The sequence below is a fragment of the Neoarius graeffei genome, chromosome 22, assembly GCF_027579695.1.
Source record: "Neoarius graeffei isolate fNeoGra1 chromosome 22, fNeoGra1.pri, whole genome shotgun sequence".
NCBI classification, from domain to species: domain Eukaryota; kingdom Metazoa; phylum Chordata; class Actinopteri; order Siluriformes; family Ariidae; genus Neoarius; species Neoarius graeffei.
The window spans coordinates 4,497,945-4,518,621 of record NC_083590.1 but is presented as its reverse complement, the minus strand read 5'-3'; the positions used below and the strand labels follow the sequence as shown (position 1 = coordinate 4,518,621).

The following is a 20,677-nucleotide window of genomic DNA, read 5'->3' as shown; positions in this document are numbered from 1 at the left end:
ATTTGTGTGAGATTCTTGTTCTCACGCTGTCTCGAGAATGAGTGGCTGAATGTTTGTAGGATTTATATGGAATGATCTTTGTTTACTTCCTTGATTCTCCAATAATATAAATCTATAGTGTTCTATAAATGCACTGTGTAGACGACGGAGAAACGAGTTTATTGCCCCTGTGTAGTGCACTATAAGTCTAGTAGAGACCCATCTGAGATTCAGTCTCTCTCTCTCTCTCTCTGATTAAAGTTCATGGTCTCTCTGCTGTTCTCTGTTCAACTTCAGCTGCTGTCTCCCATTGGTTGTAAATCGTGACATACAACCCCGATTCCAAAAAAGTTGGGACAAAGTACAAATTGTAAATAAAAACGGAATGCAATGATGTGGAAGTTTCAAAATTCCATATTTTATTCAGAATAGAACATAGATGACATATCAAATGTTTAAACTGAGAAAATGTATCATTTAAAGAGAAAAATTAGGTGATTTTAAATTTCATGACAACAACACATCTCAAAAAAGTGGGGACAAGGCCATGTTTCCCACTGTGAGACATCCCCTTTTCTCTTTACAACAGTCTGTAAACGTCTGGGGACTGAGGAGACAAGTTGCTCAAGTTTAGGGATAGGAATGTTAACCCATTCTTGTCTAATGTAGGATTCTAGTTGCTCAACTGTCTTAGGTCTTTTTTGTCGTATCTTCCGTTTTATGATGCACCAAATGTTTTCTATGGGTGAAAGATCTGGACTGCAGGCTGGCCAGTTCAGTACCCGGACCCTTCTTCTACGCAGCCATGATGCTGTAATTGATGCAGTATGTGGTTTGGCATTGTCATGTTGGAAAATGCAAGGTCTTCCCCGAAAGAGACGTCGTCTGGATGGGAGCATATGTTGCTCTAGAGCAGGGGTGTCAAACATACGGCCCGCGGGCCGGATCCGGCCTGCCAGATGGTTTAATCCAGCTCCCGACTTGTAGAGAAAAAATTTCTAAGGATGTCAAAAAAAAAAGTTAATCCTTTCCTGTGACGACTTATTAATTTTTAAAGAAATAACCAAAATGCTCAATTCAGCCACTAGGGGCAGCCAAAAGAAGCAGCACTGACATAACGAGAGATCAGGAAATAAACAGCACATTTTAGCAACGTGCCCAGATATGCTGTCTGATTCCATGAATGGCAGTCTTGCCTCATCACTATTAAGTTGCTATGAAAATTATCAAGAGTGATACCCCCATTACCAAAATGTCTTTGTCAAAAAGAAGACAAGTTGACGTAGAGTGCAGAGTTTTCCAGGAAAAATGGACTGAGTATTATTTATTCAGAGGTGAATACAAAACCAGTGTGCTTGGTATGTAATCAACAGGTTGCAGTGCTTAAAGAATATAATATTCAGCGCCTCTATGAGACTCATCATAAAGAAAAAATTCACAATTTGTATGGACAATTAAGAAAAGAGAAGATAAACAAATTGTTAGCTGGTCTGAAGAAACAGCAGTCTGCATTTACTCGCAGCCGTGAGGTCAGTGATGGAGCAGTGAAAGCTAGCTACCTTATTGCAAACAAGTTGGTGCAAGCATCCAAGCCATTTTCTGATGGTGAACTCGTGAAAAAATGCATGCTGAAGGCTGCAGAAGTCGTGTGCCCTGAAAAGCAATCTGCTTTTGCCAACGTTAGTCTGTCAAGGAACACTACTGCAAATAGGGTTGAAGATCTCTCACGACTTGGGCAGCCAAATGAATGACAAAATCAAGTCATTTATTGCATTTTCGGTTGCAATTGATGAGAGCACCGATGTCACAGATGTTGCACAACTGTGCATATTTATTCGTGCTGTTGATGAGACTTTGACCGTCACTGAGGAGTTCCTTGAGTTGGTGCCTATGAAGGACACAACAACAGCGAATGACACATTCAGCTGTCTCGTTAGAGTGCTGGACAAGGTCGGAGTGGACTGGTCCTGTGCTGTCAGTTTGGCTACAGATGGCTCCCCATCAATGGTCGGGAGAAAGGCAGGCGTTGCGACAAAATTCAGAGAGAAAGTGCAGGCTTGTAAATTTCATCAGAGCGTGAGGTCTGAATCACCGTCAGTTTGACTGTTTTCTCAGTGATAATTACATTCCGGCTGGTTTACCATACGACACTGAAGTACGGTGGTTAAGCCGAGGTGCCGTACTCAAGCGTTTCTTTGAACTACAAGAGGAAATTGGACAGTTCATGGAGAAAAAGGGCAGACCAGGAGAGGAATTTAAATGCCCGGAATGGGTGCGGGATCTGGCCTTTATGGTGGATATTACACAGCACCTGAATAATCTTAACAAAATGTTGTAGGCCGCAGAAAAGTTGGCACTCAGTTTTACGATAGCGTGCACGCATTCAAGTTGAAACTGTCACTCTGGGAGACACAGCTATCTAATGGTGACACCTCTCATTTCCCATTGCTCACAGCTATGCGTGCGACCGAACATAATGCTGATTTGGATCAATACAAAGACAAGATAACAGAATTGCTGCAGGAGTTCGAGTGGAGATTTCAGGTTTTCAGTGAACTTGAGGACGAATTTGCCTTTTTTCGCTCGCCATTTACAGTCAATGCTTCTGATATGCCCTCTGACATCCAACTTGAGATAACTGACTTGCAATGTGATTCCGATATGAAGCAGAAATTTGCATCGGTGGGCTTAGACACATTTTATCAATATCTCTTGCCAGGGTACCCCAAATTAACAACCCTGGCTGCAAAGGTTTTATCCATGTTTGGGACTACCTATCTTTGTGAACAGGCGTTCTCTGTCATGAACCTCAACAAAACAAAGCACCGCTCAAGGTTATCAAACGCACACTTGAATGACATTGTGAAATGTGCTGCTACTCGGGATTTGAAACCTGATATCGATGCCCTCGTGAAGGCTAAAAGATGCCAAGTGTCAGGAGCCAGCAGCAGCCGATAGACTTGGTGAGAGAAAGCGGGGAGGGAGGTTAATCAGCATTAAGGCCTGGGCCTAATTCTTGTAATGTTCACAAATGTTTGCAGTCTGAAGAATGCAGTTCTTTGAAAATAAGACTCTGCATGGTTTCACTTTAAAAGACAATGAATATTGTGCAGTATATCATTCTCAGCTTCAGTAGGCCTAGCCTACAAAATAGTTTGATCTGATGTAGCCTAATCGTTTTGCTCATGCACTGCTATAACTTTTATGTTTGTTAATTTAATTTTATTTTTCATAAATTTGCACATTCACATTTTTAAGCAGGATGTTTAGGCTACTTTCTTCATAGCTCCCACTTGAGTTTAGTGTGGGGAGTTGGTTCAGGTTGTCAGATGTAAAAATGTATTCACTCAACTGTATAAAAATAAACCAGTTGTTTGAGAGTGGAATGCATTTTATTTCAAATCCATTGGCCTCTCTGTGAATAAATGTGTAATAATCTAGATCCCTTGTGATCAGTGATTATGTAGCCTACAAATGTAGGCTGAAGCATAAAGCATAGCCTACTGAAAGAAACAATGCTAAAGGTTTGGAGTTGACAAAGGTTATTTTGTAACTCTTTTACTGGTCCGGCCCACTTGAGATCAGATGGGCTGTATATGGCCCCTGAACCAAAATGAGTTTGACACCCCTGCTCTAGAACCTGGATATACCTTTCAGCATTGATGGTGTCTTTCCAGATGTGTAAGCTGCCCATGCCACACGCACTAATGCAACCCCATACCATCAGAGATGCAGGCTTCTGAACTGAGCGCTGATAACAACTTGGGTCGTCCTTCTCCTCTTTAGTCCGAATGACACGGCATCCCTGATTTCCATAAAGAACTTCAAATTTTGATTCGTCTGACCACAGAACAGTTTTCCACTTTGCCACAGTCCATTTTAAATGAGCCTTGGTCCAGAGAAGACGTCTGCGCTTCTGGATCATGTTTAGATACAGCTTCTTATTTGAACTATAGAGTTTTAGCTGGCAACGGCGGATGGCACGGTGAATTGTGTTCACAGATAATGTTCTCTGGAAATATTCCTGAGCCCATTTTGTGATTTCCAATACAGAAGCATGCCTGTATGTGAGCAGTGCCGTCTAATGGCCCGAAGATCACGGGCACCCAGTATGGTTTTCTGGCCTTGACCCTTACGCACAGAGATTCTTCCAGATTCTCTGAATCTTTTGATGATATTATGCACTGTAGATGATGATATGTTCAAACTCTTTGCAATTTTACACTGTCGAACTCCTTTCTGATATTGCTCCACTATTTGTCGGCGCAGAATTAGGGGGATTGGTGATCCTCTTCCCATCTTTACTTCTGAGAGCCGCTGCCACTCCAAGATGCTCTTTTTATACCCAGTCATGTGAATGACCTACTGCCAATTGACCTAATGAGTTGCAATTTGGTCCTCCAGCTGTTCCTTTTTTGTACGTTTAACTTTTCCAGCCTCTTATTGCCCCGTCCCAACTTTTTTGAGATGTGTTGCTGTCATGAAATTTCAAATGAGCCAATATTTGGCATGAAATTTCAAAATGTCTCACTTTCAATATTTGATATGTTGTCTATGTTCTATTGTGAATACAATATTAGTTTTTGAGATTTGTAAATTATTGCATTCTGTTTTTATTTACAATTTGTACTTTGTCCCAACTTTTTTGGAATCAGGGTTGTAAAAATCATAAACACATATGGGACCCGCTGATTGGCTGTTCACATACTGAAGCCGAGCGTAGATGTCCGGCGTCTGTTGCTGTTGTCTGAAGAAAACTACAGCTAAAAAAGTTCTACTACTGGATTACTTGGACAATCTTAGTCAGAAAGAAGCACAGGATAGATATACACGGAAATGAGAGTTTATTAGCGGTTCTGATCCGTGCAAAATTCCTCGAAACGACTGGAGTGACGGTGCAGATTTGTAGCCGAGCGTTAGCATTAGCTGCACGTTGGCATAGACATTCTCTTTCCTGAAGAGTCCCAACACAGAAGAACAGTTTAAAAAAAATTACAGAAGCAAGAAAACCTTCTTTGTGTAAAGACTTTTTCCCGACATCAGTTTTTGGGAACAGAATGTTGTGAAAGCCAAAGCATTTGCTCTCAAAGGGCTCTGACCTAAACTGTGGGCTAGATCTTATCCCCACCCCTCCATGTCTCAATAACCCCACGGACATGTAGTTACACAGCTATCTGCACTCTGTCATTTATACAGTGATGCTTATTATTGTTAAAACAATATCTGAAGTGTCATTATTTGTAAAATAAAAAAATATCTTGCTCTAGACTTTCAAACAGTATTGTAAGATTTTATTTTAATTTTATCTAATAGTGGTCGGTACAATAATTACAAACGCTAACAGAATCAGCACATTCCAGTTGTAGCTGTAGTTACGGTATATAGTAACTATAATCACCCTGTAATAATAATTTCAGTAAGCGGTTAATGTTCAGTTCCCTTTTCATTTATTTTCGATTCAAAAGCACAACTGAGTCACTCAGGTTCATCAGTGTGTAACGGACAATAAAAGTTTTATCTAAAATAGTTTTTTCCTGCTTTAGTTGATTTAATTCTGTTTCACATGTGTGCAGCTGTTGTAAAGTTCAGTGTGTGTGTGTGTGTGTGTGGAACTCTCTTGAACTGTAGGTTCATTTCTACACTCTGGTTCCACGGTGACATTTTGTACAGGACTGGGTTCCTCTGATAACAGAAACAAAGCTCCAGCATTATTATTATTATTATTATTATTATTATTATTATTATTATACTCATTCAAAACTCTCCACAGCTTAATATGCCCTAAATTATGAATTCCTCTACTACTAGAACTTTTCTTTCTGAATGTGTCTGCATATATTGGTGTGATGGTTTTGTGGATTTATCATAATGATGCTGCTTCACCTATTAAAAAAAATCCACTGCATTCTGTCCTCTCCAAAATAAAATCAAGCTCTGGGCAAGTGGAATTGTTTTTCGGGTGAGTATGTTTTAGGTGCTGCTCGCACATTGGGCCGTAAAACTGGGAGATTTTTTTCAAGGACTGAAGTGTTAATTTTATTGTCTTCACGCTTTGGGGTTTATTCCCATTTGTGTGAGATTCTTGTTCTCACGCTGTCTCGAGAACGAGTGGCTGAATGTTTGTAGGATTTATATGGAATGATCTTTGTTTACTTCCTTGATTCTCCAATAATATAAATCTATAGTGTTCTATAAATGCACTGTGTTTCCCAACCTTTCTTGAGCCACGGCACATATTTTACATTTGAAAAATCTCACGTCACACCACCAAACAAAAATGTGTGTGTGTTTATAAAGCCAAAGCCAATGGGGGGGATACCCTGGATTTCCCCCCCCCCCCCAGGAAAATTTTGAAAAATAAGGCCTTACAAACCACTTTTCCTGCAATCTGAGCTGCAGCAGATAAAAAATATCTGTTGTCTTTTTTATATATTTACATGAAAATGTGTATCAAATCAATAGGAGTATTGTTTGAATTCAAAATAAAATCACATTCTACATTCAAGGGTATGGTTATAATTCATGATCAACAAAAATGACAAACTAAATTCACATTAAACTTAAGTTCTATTAATTATCAAAATGTTCATATATGAAATAAAATTTCTTAGGGTGACTGACCTTTTCTCCCTATGTCCTCATTAGTTTAGGGTGACCAGATTCCCTGAGTCTGAAACCGGGACACTTTTGCGCGCGACCATGCTCGTGCACGCACACCTTTTTTTTTACGTAAACGTGACACTCAGAGAGGTGCTCTTATCATTTTGTTGAAGCTCACATTTATCAACATCTCACATGAAATAAAACAAACAGGCATTTTGTTATCTAGTAGCATAGTGGTATACAGATCAGTTAAATTATGGTCAGACAACAGATTTTGTAATGGCTGAGAATAGGCCAGGCTATGTCCATAGGCCACATTTACACTGATTTATTTCACCTGTTTGTGAGAACACCAAGAAGAATGCATATGCACATGTAGGCTATATCTCTAAAATTGTATGCACTATAGCATGAACTTAAAAAGTAGATATGTGACCTCAACATAGCCTAGGTCAGAATCAACCTTACTAACCATTCCCCACAACTGAATGAATAAAGCAAGATGTGTACAAAAGTGAACACTTTAATGGAAGGTGCAACAAGCTGTTCAACACAGCAATATGGCCAAACTGTCAGAATGGTATGTTAAACAGAAACAAAAAAGAGACGAGTGATTTGAGAATATACACTCAAACAAAACAGCAGTAAAGGAGGAGAGGGGCGACAGCCCGAGGAAAGCCCCCACAGGAGCGCACAGCATTTGCAACATAGGCTACCCAACTCAGTACAAGAACAAAGCACTTACAGTGTGTGCAGTCGGCTCCGTGCGCATTGTTCTGCACCTCTCGGAGGAAGGGGTAGGTGCCCTGTAAATCTTTGGAAAAGGTACATTTTCTTTTGGGCATAATTCCTGTGGCATTACTGCTGCTAGCTGCTAGACAAAGAACATTCGCGCCAGTTAATGTTTATTTTATTGTTGCATGGCAACACGTTCTGTTGTCTGGAATAATGTGGCTAAATAAACACCCATGCCACAGGGCCAGGGGGCAGTAACCAGGAAAGTTTGCGATTCCAGTCAATTCATCAAAATAGTAAATGCAGACATTTCTCCGCTAATGATTCCCACGCTGCTCAGTCGCAAACGTCGCGAGTGGCGAAAACTGGGACATATCCGTGTCCCGACAGACTTTTGTCGGGACTCGGGACACACAACCCCAAATCGGGACTGTCCCGGTAAAACCGGGACGTCAGGTCACCCTACATTAGTTGCATATGATTTCTTCAAGAAGTCTTTTGAAATATTTAAGTTTTCAAAACTGTCAGCATTAATTCAGATTTACTGACTATCATATACATGTTCAATGTATTAAATCAAACGAATGCTAAGTTTATGGGATAATGTCTATGTGCACTTTATACAATTATTTATAGTTCAGTCACTTCTCATTTTCATTTGATCATTTCAACTTCTTCAGCTTTTTGGCCAAAGACAAAAGCTTGTCAGTCCTCTCTTTTGTAAGAGCTGTTATGACTGGCTATCATGCTCTCGCCATCGATGTTTTGGCCAATTACAGATAACACGTATTCTACCACGAGACTTGGAGAGACTAAAGATGGCGAAAATGTAAACATGTAACATCGTCGTAGGAATATATTACGCTTGAGTGTCACGAAGGAACACACCCCAACCCCCCTCACACATCACATCACATTATCTCTAGCCACTTTATCCTTCTACAGGGTCGCAGGCAAGCTGGAGCCTATCCCAGCTGACTACGGGCGAAAGGCGGGGTACACCCTGGACAAGTCGCCAGGTCATCACAGGGCTGACACATAGACACAGACAACCATTCACACTCACACCTACGGTCAATTTAGAGTCACCAGTTAACCTAACCTGCATGTCTTTGGACTGTGGGGGAAACCGGAGCACCCGGAGGAAACCCACGCGGACACGGGGAGAACATGCAAACTCCGCACAGAAAGGCCCTCGCCGGCCCCGGGGCTCGAACCCAGGACCTTCTTGCTGTGAGGCGACAGCGCTAACCACTACACCACCGTGCCGCCCAACCCCCCTCAATAAATGAAAAAAAAAATCTCAACGGATTAGGCATAAAATAAAAAGGTAAATTTTTACTCAGAAAAAGCGGAAATCCGCCGAAAAGCAGAAAACTCTCATCCCTGCTATCGCTATCACCGCTGTCACATCCGAAGCATTACTAATTCTATTGTTTGAATGGCAACAGGTAGATACACAGGTTAATTAGCTACCTGCTGCCATCTATTGGAAGAGTATTTAATTGTTCTGCCGGTCACTATACGTCGCTGGCATAGACGAACGAAGACAAATTATTTGCAGGAAATAAATAATTTTCGGAACAATTAAGTGAAATTGGATAATGTCCCACAGTACACCTGATGATCTCTCACGGCACACTAATGTGCTGCGGCACAGTGATTGGGAAACATTGGTGTAGACGACGGAGAAACGAGTTTATTGCCCCTGTGTAGTGCACTATAAGTTTAGCAGAGACCCATCTGAGATTCAGTCTCTCTCTCTCTCTCTCTCTCTCTCTCTGATTAAAGTTCATGGTTTCTCTGCTGTTCTCTGTTCAGCTTCAGCTGCTGATGGTTTAATATCACACACAACAGAGGAGAGAAACTCAATATAACACTCAGTATTATCATTATTAATGACACTGTTAATGAGAATAAACAGGTGATATTAAATCCTCATGACATTCTGAATAATAAAATTAATTTTACACTCATCATCTTTAAAGTCAGTATTAAAACAAGATGGGAATCTATTGATGAAGTGTGTGTCATTGTGTCTCTGCAGGTTGTATGATTGTGGTGTCTCAGATGAAGGCTGTGCTGCTCTGAGTTCAGCTCTGAGATCAAACCCCTCACACCTGAGACACCTGGATCTGTCCTCTAATAAACTCGGAGACTCAGGAGTGAAGCGTCTCTGTGCTGGACTGGAGAATCCTCACTGTAAACTGGAGACACTGGGGTAAGATCATCTCTCTGAGAGTCACATGACCTGCTCCTCAGTAAGACCCATTCTCTAATAGTGAGACTGAAGCAGAGGTTTTAGCTTCATCATCAGTGTCCTGAGGAGGAAGATTGTTTCTGTTCACTCGGGGTGTAACAATTAATCAAGTTCGTCGACTAAAACTGATGACCAAATTAGTTCCCAGCGGATGTAATAGTTGATTATTTGGTGACATCATCACGTGTGTTTTTCGCGCTAACTCGGAATGCTTTGACGTTCGCGCTTACTGGAGAGAAATTCACAAAAGCACGAAGGCAGCTTCAAAAACAAAAACCTCCAAAGTGTGTGAGCTTTTCACACTGAACTCTGAAAGGAAAGGTTGTGAATGACCCAGTTTGTAAAGCTGACCTTCGCTGGTATGGAAGCACATCCTCTCTGTCGGAGCGTGTGAAGAGGAAGCAGGTCGGCTCACTGGATGAAGGTTCATCTCAGGAAGTTAGCTAGCTAGTTGGCTAACGTTAATGGTGAAAGCCGTCTTATGGTCTTCATGTTATGAGCTGTAACGTTTATTGGAAATGCAGAGTCTCTTGATTTGTTGATGGAGTTGGAACAGAGAAGCAACTAACAACCTGTTATTCACAGCGAACCTGTTCACAGTCCAAATACCATTTCCACTTTTAAACGTTACATCGACGTCATAATGTCACGGCGACGTTTACAGCTGGAGATGGTGCTGCTGCTGACTGCACGAGTTTGCAGATGTGTGGAGAATTTGATATTTTCTCACAAACCCGCAATGAAAATTCTGCACCTCCTGTTTATGGGCGTGGCCAAAGTGAAGGGTTTCTGGGTTTGATCTCGGTGAAGTTGATGTTTGGGGAAAAAGTGACAGCCTGAATAACGAACATCTCCATTTATCGTGAAACTGCACCGATAGAGGGGAAACATTTATTTAGAGCACGTTTCGATATCTACACAGGATTCTAGAATCAAAACAAAACTTTGGTTTAAATGAAGATTTCTTAAACGGAGTGTGAGGGACGGAGCGGTGACGCGCGGGAGCGAGCACTAACCGTTTATTGACAAAAACAGCGAGGAGCTGAACTGCTGCTACTGTTTCTGTACTGTTTTACTGTTCACTGTGTCATTTATCACCGTTCACTAAAGATTAACTCCATTTGAACGAACTTGGTTGTTTTAGAAGTGCAGGGAAAGACCTCCCGGCTTTTTAAACACGTTTGTGTCCAAACTGAAATATTCCCTCCTTCAGCTTTGTCGTGTTCATCTCTCACCTGTAGAAACATTATCTGGGATCAAGAAATGCAGACATCCACACTGGCTGTTAAAATATTTGCATACTTCAAGTTTTATTATTATTATTATTATTATTATTATTATTATGCAAAGTGAATCATGCATCATGACATCTGACTCCTCCTCAAAACAAAGTTCACCTGTGTCTATTGAAAATCGTGTTTTCCTGGACTGGTTCCTGAATAAAATGAATCCTACCAAGCGTCAGAGACATGGACTGTATCCTCACTCTGCGCTAAGAGAGCAGGGAACCAGTCTAAAGTAGCTCGTCTCGTTTCACGGGAAATGTGTTAAGTTTTATTCATCAACACGGCAATATATAAAAGTACAAAAATATTTTGAGGAAATCATTCACGTTTCCTTGTTTTTGGTTATAATTTGTCGAAGTATGCGTGTGTTTGAGTGTACTGGAAAAGCTTGGCTCAGAGGGGTCCACGCAATGACGTAATTATACCAATTGGCTCAGATCGACGAGGGTCAAGGACATCGTGTGCCAGCAGCGCGGTTGAAGCGGGCAGGTGTCAAACTTGAAACTTTTATATCACGATTGGAGTTAATAATAAACGATATCACTGAATAATGTTCCTTACCTCTAACCAGTATATATATTACCATTTTTTATTGTTTTTGATGGTTTCATATATTTCGTAATAATATTTTTATTTTCTAAATTTTTATCAACATTCTGCCATTGTGGCATGGGAGCCTGTGATTGGTGGACAGCCGACAAAGGGTGTCTCCCATTGGTTGTAAATCGTGACATAAAAATCATAAACACATACGGGACCCGCTGACTGGCTGTTCACATACTGAAGCCGAGCGGAGATGTCCAGTGTCTGTTGCTGTTGTCCGAAGAAAACTACAGCTAAAAAAGTTCTACTACTGGATTACTTGGACAATCTTAGTCAGAAAGAAGCACAGGATAGATATACACGGAACTGAGAGTTTATTAGCGGTTCTGATCCGTGCAAAATTCCTCGAAACGACTGGAGTGACGGTGCAGATTTGTAGCCGAGCGTTAGCATTAGCTGCACGTTGGCATATACATTCTTTTTCCTGAAGAGTCCCGACACAGAAGAACAGTTTAAAAAAAATTACAGAAGCAAGAAAACCTTCTTTGTGTAAAGACTTTTTCCCGACATCAGTTTTTGGGAACAGAATGTTGTGAAAGCCAAAGCATTTACTCTCAAAGGGCTCTGACCTAAACTGTGGGCTAGATCTTATCCCCACCCCTCCATGTCTCAATAACCCCACGGACATGTAGTTACACAGCTATCTGCACTCTGTCATTTATACAGTGATGCTTATTATTGTTAAAACAATATCTGAAGTGTCATTATTTGTAAAATAACAAAATATCTTGCTCTAGACTTTCAAACAGTATTGTAAGATTTTATTTTAATTTTATCTAATAGTGGTCGGTACAATAATTACAAACGCTAACAGAATCAGCACATTCCAGTTGTAGCTGTAGTTACGGTATATAGTAACTATAATCACCCTGTAATAATAATTTCAGTAAACGGTTAATGTTCAGTTCTCTTTTCATTTATTTTCGATTCAAAAGCACAACTGAGTCACTCACGTTGATCAGTGTGTAACGGACAATAAAAGTTTTATCTAAAATAGTTTTTTCCTGCTTTAGTTGATTTATTTCTGTTTCACATGTGTGCAGCTGTTGTAAAGTTCAGTGTGTGTGTGTGTGTGTGTGTGTGTGTGTAGAACTCTCTTGAACTGTCGGTTCATTTCTACACTCTGGTTCCACGGTGACATTTTGTACAGGACTGGGTTCCTCTGATAACAGAAACAAAGCTGCATTATTATTATTATTATTATTATTATTATTATTATACTCATTCAAAACTCTCCACAGCTTAATATGCCCTAAATTATGAATTCCTCTACTACTAGAACTTTTCTTTCTGAATGTGTCTGCATATATTGGTGTGATGGTTTTGTGGATTTATCATAATGATGCTGCTTCACCTATTAAAAAAAAATCCACTGCATTCTGTCCTCTCCAAAATAAAGTCAAGCTCTGGGCAAGTGGAATTGTTTTTCGGGTGAGTATGTTTTGGGTGCTGCTCCCACATTGGGCCGTAAAACTGGGAGATTTTTTCAAGGACTGAAGCGTTAATTTTATTGTCTTCACGCTTTGGGGTTTATTCCCATTTGTGTGAGATTCTTGTTCTCGCGCTGTCTCGAGAACGAGTGGCTGAATGTTTGTAGGATTTATATGGAATGATCTTTGTTTACTTCCTTGATTCTCCAATAATATAAATCTATAGTGTTCTATAAATGCACTGTGTAGACGACGGAGAAACAAGTTTATTGCCCCTGTGTAGTGCACTATAAGTCTAGTAGAGACCCATCTGAGATTCAGTCTCTCTCTCTCTCTCTCTCTCTGATTAAAGTTCATGGTCTCTCTGCTGTTCTCTGTTCAGCTTCAGCTGCTGATGGTTTAATATCACACACAACAGAGGAGAGAAACTCAATATAACACTCAGTATTATCATTATTAATGACACTGTTAATGAGAATAAACAGGTGATATTAAATCCTCATGACATTCTGAATAATAAAATTAATTTTACACTCATCATCTTTAAAGTCAGTATTAAACCAAGATGAAAATCTGTTGATGAAGTGTGTGTCATTGTGTCTCTGCAGGTTGTGGGATTGTGGTGTCTCAGATGAAGGCTGTGCTGCTCTGAGTTCAGCTCTGAGATCAAACCCCTCACACCTGAGATACCTGAATCTGTCCTCTAATAAACTCAGACACTCAGGAGTGAAGCGTCTCTGTGCTGTACTGGAGAATCCTCACTGTAAACTGGAGACACTGAGGTAAGATCATCTCTCTGAGAGTCACATGACCTGCTCCTCAGTAAGACCCATTCTCTAATAGTGAGACTGAAGCAGAGGTTTTAACTTCATCATCAGCGTCCTGAGGAGGAAGATTGTTTCTGTTCACTCGGGGTGTAACGATTAATCGAGTTCATTGACTAAAACTGATGACCAAATTAGTTCCCAACTGATGTAATAGCTGATTAGTTGGTGACATCATCACGTGTGTTTTTCGCGCTAACTCGGAATGCTTTGACGTTCGCGCTTACTGGAGAGAAATTCACAAAAGCGCGAAGGCAGCTTCAAAAACAAAAACCTCCAAAGTGTGGGAGCTTTTCACACTGAACTCTGAAAGGAAAGGTTGTGAATGACCCAGTTTGTAAAGCTGACCTTAGCTGTTATGGAAGCACATCCTCTCTGTCGGAGCATATGAAGAGGAAGCAGGTCGGCTCACTGGATGAAGGTTCATCTCAGGAAGTTAGCTAGCTAGTTGGCTAACGTTAATGGTAAAAGCCGTCTTATGGTCTTCATGTTATGAGCTGTAATGTTTATTGGAAATGCAGAGTCTCTTGATTTGTTGATGGAGTTGGAACAGAGAAGCAACTAACAACCTGTTATTCACAGCGCACCTGTTCACAGTCCAAATACCATTTCCACTTTTAAACGTTACAGCGACGTCATAATGTCACGGCGACGTTTACAGCTGGAGATGGTGCTGCTGCTGACTGCACGAGTTTGCAGATGTCTGGAGAATTTTATATTTTCTCACAAACCCACAATGAAAATTCTGCACCTCCTGTTTATGGGCGTGGCCAAAGTGAAGGGTTTCTGGGTTTGATCTCGGTGAAGTTGATGTTTGGGGAAAAAGTGACAGCCTGAATAACGAACATCTCCATTTATCGTGAAACTGCACCGATAGAGCGGAAACATTTATTTAGAGCACGTTTCGATATCTACACAGGATTCTAGAATCAAAACAAAAATATGGTTTAAATGTAGATTTCTTAAATGGAGTGTGAGGGACGGAGCGGTGACGCGCGGGAGCAAGCACTAAACCGTTTATCGACAAAAACAGCTAGGAGCTGAACTGCTGCTACTGTTTCTGTACTGTTTTACTGTTCACTGTGTCATTTATCACCGTTCACTCAAGATTAACTCCATTTGAACGAACTCGGTTGCTTAAGAAGTGCAGGGAAAGACCTCCCGGCTTTTTAAACACGTTTGTGTCCAAACTGAAATATTCCCTCCTTCAGCTTTGTCGTGTTCATCTCTCATCTGTAGAAACATTATCTGGGATCAAGAAATGCAGACATCCACACTGGCTGTTAAAATATTCTCATTTATTGGTTAAAACTTTGTAAAACAACCTATTAGGGTTTTGCTGGGATTCAAACCTGGTTCGCTGGTGTGATAATCCAGCAAACCCCCACTAGGCCACCAGGGGATGACTCAAGTGCAGAGGCATGAGGCAGAAGTAGAAAAGTATCAAAAAGTTTATCTACAATATTTACAGTCCAAACAAAAATATAATCCAAAAAATGCTCAGAAGATGAAGGGAAAAATAAAATATCCAAAAGGTCAAAGTTAAAAACAAAAGCAAAAAACTAGAAAAGAAAAGGCAAAATACCAACGCTCAGAATATCAAAAAACAGTAAACACAAAGTCCAAAAAGTCCAAAAAGAAAAGCAAAGTGCAAAACCAAAGAGACAACGGCAAGGAACACAGAACAGAGGTAACTGGAGCTAAACATAACAGCACAAAGACTCCGTGACAAGAGGACTGAACTCAGGGGGTATAAATACACAAAATACATTGGAAACAGGTGACACTAATGAAAACAGGCAATCAACACCAACACAAAACACAGGACACAGTGGCGACCTCTAGAGGCCAAAACAAGCATAGACAAAAAACAGGGAATAACAGCGGCCTCTAGAGGCCAAAACAGTCCCAGTCCTAACAGGACCCCCCGCCTCTAGGAGCGTCTCCTGACGTTCCCAGGGCGATCCGGATGGGCCGAATGGAAGTCCCGACACAGTTCTTTATCTAAGACGTCCCGAGCGGGAACCCAGCAGCGCTCCTCAGGACCATAGCCCTCCCAGTCCACAAGATATTGCAGCCCGCCGCGGACCCGGCGGGAGTCAAGCAGGCGATGCACGGTGAACACAGTCTGACCCTGGAAGATGCGGAGGGGTTCCTAGGGGCAGGGGCTTATGTGGACGTCAGTACAGGCCGCAACAGGGAAACATGGAATGTGGGGTTGATCCTCAGAGTCCGGGGCAACTGGAGCCGGTAGGAGACAGGGTTCACCCTGCGCACCACCTTGAAGGGGCCAATGTAGCGAGGAGCAAGCTTGCGGTTCTCCACCCACAGCGGAAGGTCCTTAGTGGACAGCCAAACCCGCTGCCCAGGGTGGAAAGCATGGGCAGGTCTTCTATGGCGGTTGGCCTGAGTCTGGTTGGTTCTGGAGGTCTAGATGAGGGTCTTCCTGACCTTGCTCCAGGTCTTGCGACACCATCTCACATATTGGTTGACCGAAGGCACCCCCGCGTCCTCCTCCTGGTCCGGGAACAGAGGTGGCTGGAACCCGAATTGGCACTGGAATGGCGACAGCTTGGTGGCCGATGACTGCAGGGTGTTGTGGGCATACTCTGCCCATGGCAGCCAGGTGCTCCACGATGTCGAGTTATCCATAGCCAGGCCTCGCAGGGTGGTTTCCAGGTCCTGGTTGAGCCTCTCCGTCTGACCATTGGACTGTGGGTGAAACCCAGAGGAGAGGCTGGCAATGGCTCTGATGACCTTGCAGAACCCGTGCCACACTCGGGAGGAGAACTGGGGCCCTCGGTCTGAGACGATGTCCTGTGGGAGACCAAAGACTCGGAAGACATGATTAAAAATAAGTTTGGCTGTTTCAAGAGCAGAAGGGAGTTTGCACAGTGGTATGAAGCGGCAGGCCTTCAAGAATCTGTTGACTATAACCAAAATGACAGTGTTACCTTGAGACTCAGGGAGACCCGTGATGAAGTCGACTCCCATGTGGGACCAGGGATGCTGGGGAATGGTCAGAGGATGCAGGAGACCCTGGGGACGCTGTCACAGGTTCTTGGTTCTGGTGCAGACCTCACAGGACAGGACAAATGACCTTACTTCCTTCTCCATGTTAGGCCACCAGAAGCATCTTTTCAGGAAGTCCAGGGTTCTCCAAGCTCCTGGGTGGGCGGTGAGAGGGGAAGAGTGACCCCACTGGAGAACCTTGGCCCGGGCTTGATGTGGGACGTACAAGAGGCCCGGTGGCCCCGTCCCAGGACCGGGGTCCTGGCGTTGGGCTCGTCAGACGGCCTCCTCAATACCCCAGCTGACAGGGGCCACAATCCGGGACACAGGGATAATAGGCCCGACTTCACTCTCCCTGTTAGTGGCAGAGAACAGCCTGGACAGTGCGTCAGGTTTGGTGTTCTTGGAGCTGGGGCGGTACGAGAGGGTGTAGTCAAACCGACTGAAAAACAGGGCCCACCTAGCCTGTCGTGGGTTCAGTCTCTTGGCTTGCTGGAGGTACTCCAGGTTCTTGTGGTCAGTCCAGACCAGGAATGGATGTTGCGCTCCCTCCAGCCAGTGCCTCTACTCCTCAAGGGCCAATTTGACCGCTAGCAGTTCTCGATCCCCCACATCGTACCGGGACTCCGCAGGACTCAGGCGGTGGGAGAAGTAACTGCAGGGGTGTAGCTTTCCTTCCGAACGTTGAGAGAGCACCGCGCCGACACCACTGTCCAAGGCGTCCACCTCCACGATGAATGGTTGGGAGGTGTCCGGGAGGACCAGAATGGGTGCCGTGCAGAAGCAGTCCTTGAGGTCTTTGAACGCCTTTTCTGCCTGAGGAGACCAGACATAAGATCCACTTGTCCCTTTGGTGAGGTCCGACATGGGTGCTGCTACAGAACTAAAGTTCCTGATAAACTTGTGGTAGAAGTTAGCAAATCCTAAGAACCGCTGAACCTCTTTGACAGACTTGGGAGTGGGCCAGTCCCGGACGGCCAGGGTCTTGGCTGGGTCCATTTGGAGTTGGCCTGTCCGTACAATAAAACCCAGAAAGGAGACCTCGGGAACATGAAATTCGCATTTCTGGGCCTTGGTGAACAGATTGTTCTGTAGCAGCCTCTGGAGAACCTGGCGGACATGGTGGCGGTGCTCCTGCACGGTCTTGGAAAAGATAAGGATGTCGTCGAGGTAGACAAAAATGTACAGGTTAATCATGTCCCTCAAGACGTCGTTGATTAGGGCCTGAAAAACAGCTGGTGCGTTGGTGAGTCCGAAGGGCATCACCTGGTATTCGTAGTGGCCAGACGGGGTGTTAAAGGCAGTCTTCCACTCGTCTCCCTGTCGGATACGGATGAGGTGGTATGCGTTCCGTAGGTCCAACTTGGTGAAGACGGTGGTGCCTTGGAGCAGGTCGAAAGCTGTGGACATCAGCGGAAGGGGATATCGATTGTGCACAGTGATCTTGTTCAGACCCCTGTAGTCAATACATGGTCGGAGCCCCCCATCCTTCTTGCTGACAAAGAAGAAGCCGGCACCAGCAGGTGAGGTGGAGGGTCGAATGAACCCAGAGACCAGGGCATCTTTGAGGTATTCCTCCATGGCCTTGCGTTCTGGGTGAGAGAGGGAAAACAGTCTGCCATGAGGAGGGGTAGTCCCAGGGAGCAAGTCGATGGCACAGTCGTAGGCCCGGTGCGGAGGAAGAACGGCGGCCCTGCTCTTGCTGAAGACCTCCTTGAGATCCCAGTACTCTGTGGGAACTTGAGATAACTCGGTGAGATCAGGGGGCTTGGCAGGAGACACAGGAGAGCTAGAGAGCAGACAAGAGGCATGGCATGCAGGGCCCCATTCCACAACCTGGCTTGTTACCCAGTCTATGCGAGGGTTGTGGCGAGTAAGCCAAGGAAGGCCTAGAATAACTGGGAACTCAGGTGAAGGAATCAGGTGCAGGGATATTTCTTCCTTGTGACCTTGAGACTGGAGGAACACTGGAGAAGTAACTTGGGTGACTCTTCCATCACCTAACGCTTGGCCATCGAGGGCAGACACAGACAGTAGGACTTCAAGAGGTGCAGTCGGGACATTGATACTTTGGGCAAAGTGAATATCTATAAAGTTCCCAGCTGCCCCTGAGTCTAACAAAGCTTGACAAGAGTGGACAGACTCACCCCAGGAGATGGAGACCAGGATGTAGATTCCTTGGTCAGGGAGTCCGGGAGAGAGGGTAGGCCCCGTCACAACCCTCCCTCGGCTGGACGGGGCGGTCCTTTTCCCGAGAGTTCGGGACATGATGCTCGGAAGTGACCAGGCTTGCCACAGTAGATGCAGCACTTGTCCCTCCTTCTGCGCTCCCTCTCAGATGCAGAGAGGCGAGTATGACCCACTTGCATGGGTTCTGGACAGTCACTGGAGGAGGTAGACGGGCTCCAGGTAGAGGTAGGGAGGCTGGGGGGGCTCAGGACTTGGCGGCGTTCTCTCATCCTGTTGTCCAGACGAGTAGAATGTGAGATGAGAGTTTTGAGGTCACTTGGGCATCCAGTAGAGGCCAGGCCATCCTTGATGGGGTCAGACAGACCATGGTGGAAGGCTGACACCAGGGCAGTCTCGTTCCATCCACTTACTACTGCGAGCGTCCGGAACGAGATGGCGTAATCTGCGACGCTTCCTCCTTGCCGGATGGACATGAGCTTTCTGGCTGTGTCGGTACTGATGTCCGCCTGGTCGAAGACCCGAAGCATCTCTTCAGTAAATAGTTCAAAATCAGAGCACTCGGGTCCCCGTCTCTGCCAGATAGCTGTTGCCCAAGCTCGTGCCTTACCAGCTCACAAGGTTATCACAAAGGCGATCTTGCGGCGATCCATAGTGTAGGTGGTAGGCTGGAGCTCAAAGGTGAGTTGGCACTGGGTAAGGAACTCCCGGCACTCACCGTGCTTGCCGTCATACCTCTGTGGTACAGGAAGGCTGGGTTCGTGAGGTGAAGGAGACAATGTAGCGGGAGGCACTGGAGCAGGAACAGGAGATGCAGGCAGAGGTGTCAGCTGTGTCATGGTTTTCCCAATTTACTGAAGCAGTTCCTCGTGGTGAGCAAGGGCCTCAAGTTGGCTGGTGAGCATTCGTCCATGAGCGTCCATGGTCGCTCCGAAGCATGTCGGAGCTGCCATAATTCCCTGAAGGTTGGCCGGGTAGACAGTTGAAGCAGCCTCTGCTGAGTCGGTCATGACGGAGTCTTTCTGTTAGGGTTTTGCTGGGATTCGAACCTGGTTCGTTGGTGTGATAATCCAGCAAACCCCCACAAGGCCACCAGGGGATGACTCAAGTGCAGAGGCATGAGGCGGAAGTAGAAAAGAATCAAAAAGTTTATTTACAATATTTACAGTCCAAACAAAAATATAATCCAAAAAACGCTCAGAAGATGAAGGGAAAAATAAAATATCCAAAAGGTCAAAGTTAAAAACAAAAGCAAAAAACTAGAAAAGAAAAGGCAAAATACCAATGCTCAGAATATCAAAAAACAGTAAACACAAAGTCCAAAAAGTCCAAAAAGAAAAGCAAAGTGCAAAACCAAAGAGACAACGGCAAGGAACACAGAACAGAGGTAACTGGAGCTAAACATAACAGCACAAAGATTCCGTGACAAGCGGACTGAACTCAGGGGGTATAAATACACAAAATAAATTGTAAACAGGTGACACTAATGAAAACAGGCAATCAACACCAACACAAAACACAGGACACAGTGGCGACCTGTAGAGGCCAAAACAAACATAGACAAAAAACAGGGAATAACAGCAGCCTCTAGAGGCCAAAACAGTCCCAGTCCTAACACAACCCCATATCCAGTTTCATTCACCGCCGTTCAACTCCACCACCACCTCCTGGTTCCAGTGGGAAAGTGGGGGACTGTACCACCACAGGGAAATAGGGGTGTTTGGTGGTGTGGTCCATTCTGACAGGGGTGTTTTTAAT

The 20,677-nt window shown here is 44.0% G+C and overlaps 1 protein-coding gene across 1 annotated transcript in view; it reads left to right on the top strand.

Annotated features, from left to right (window-relative positions):
* LOC132870543 (NACHT, LRR and PYD domains-containing protein 12-like) overlaps positions 1-20,677 on the top strand; it is an 80,826-nt gene that overhangs the window by 46,748 nt on the left and 13,401 nt on the right. Inside the window, exons 8-9 of the mRNA XM_060904220.1 lie at positions 9,365-9,538; positions 13,505-13,678. Coding sequence (XP_060760203.1) covers positions 9,365-9,538; positions 13,505-13,678 — 348 coding nt within the window. The remainder of the gene's footprint in view (positions 1-9,364; positions 9,539-13,504; positions 13,679-20,677) is intronic.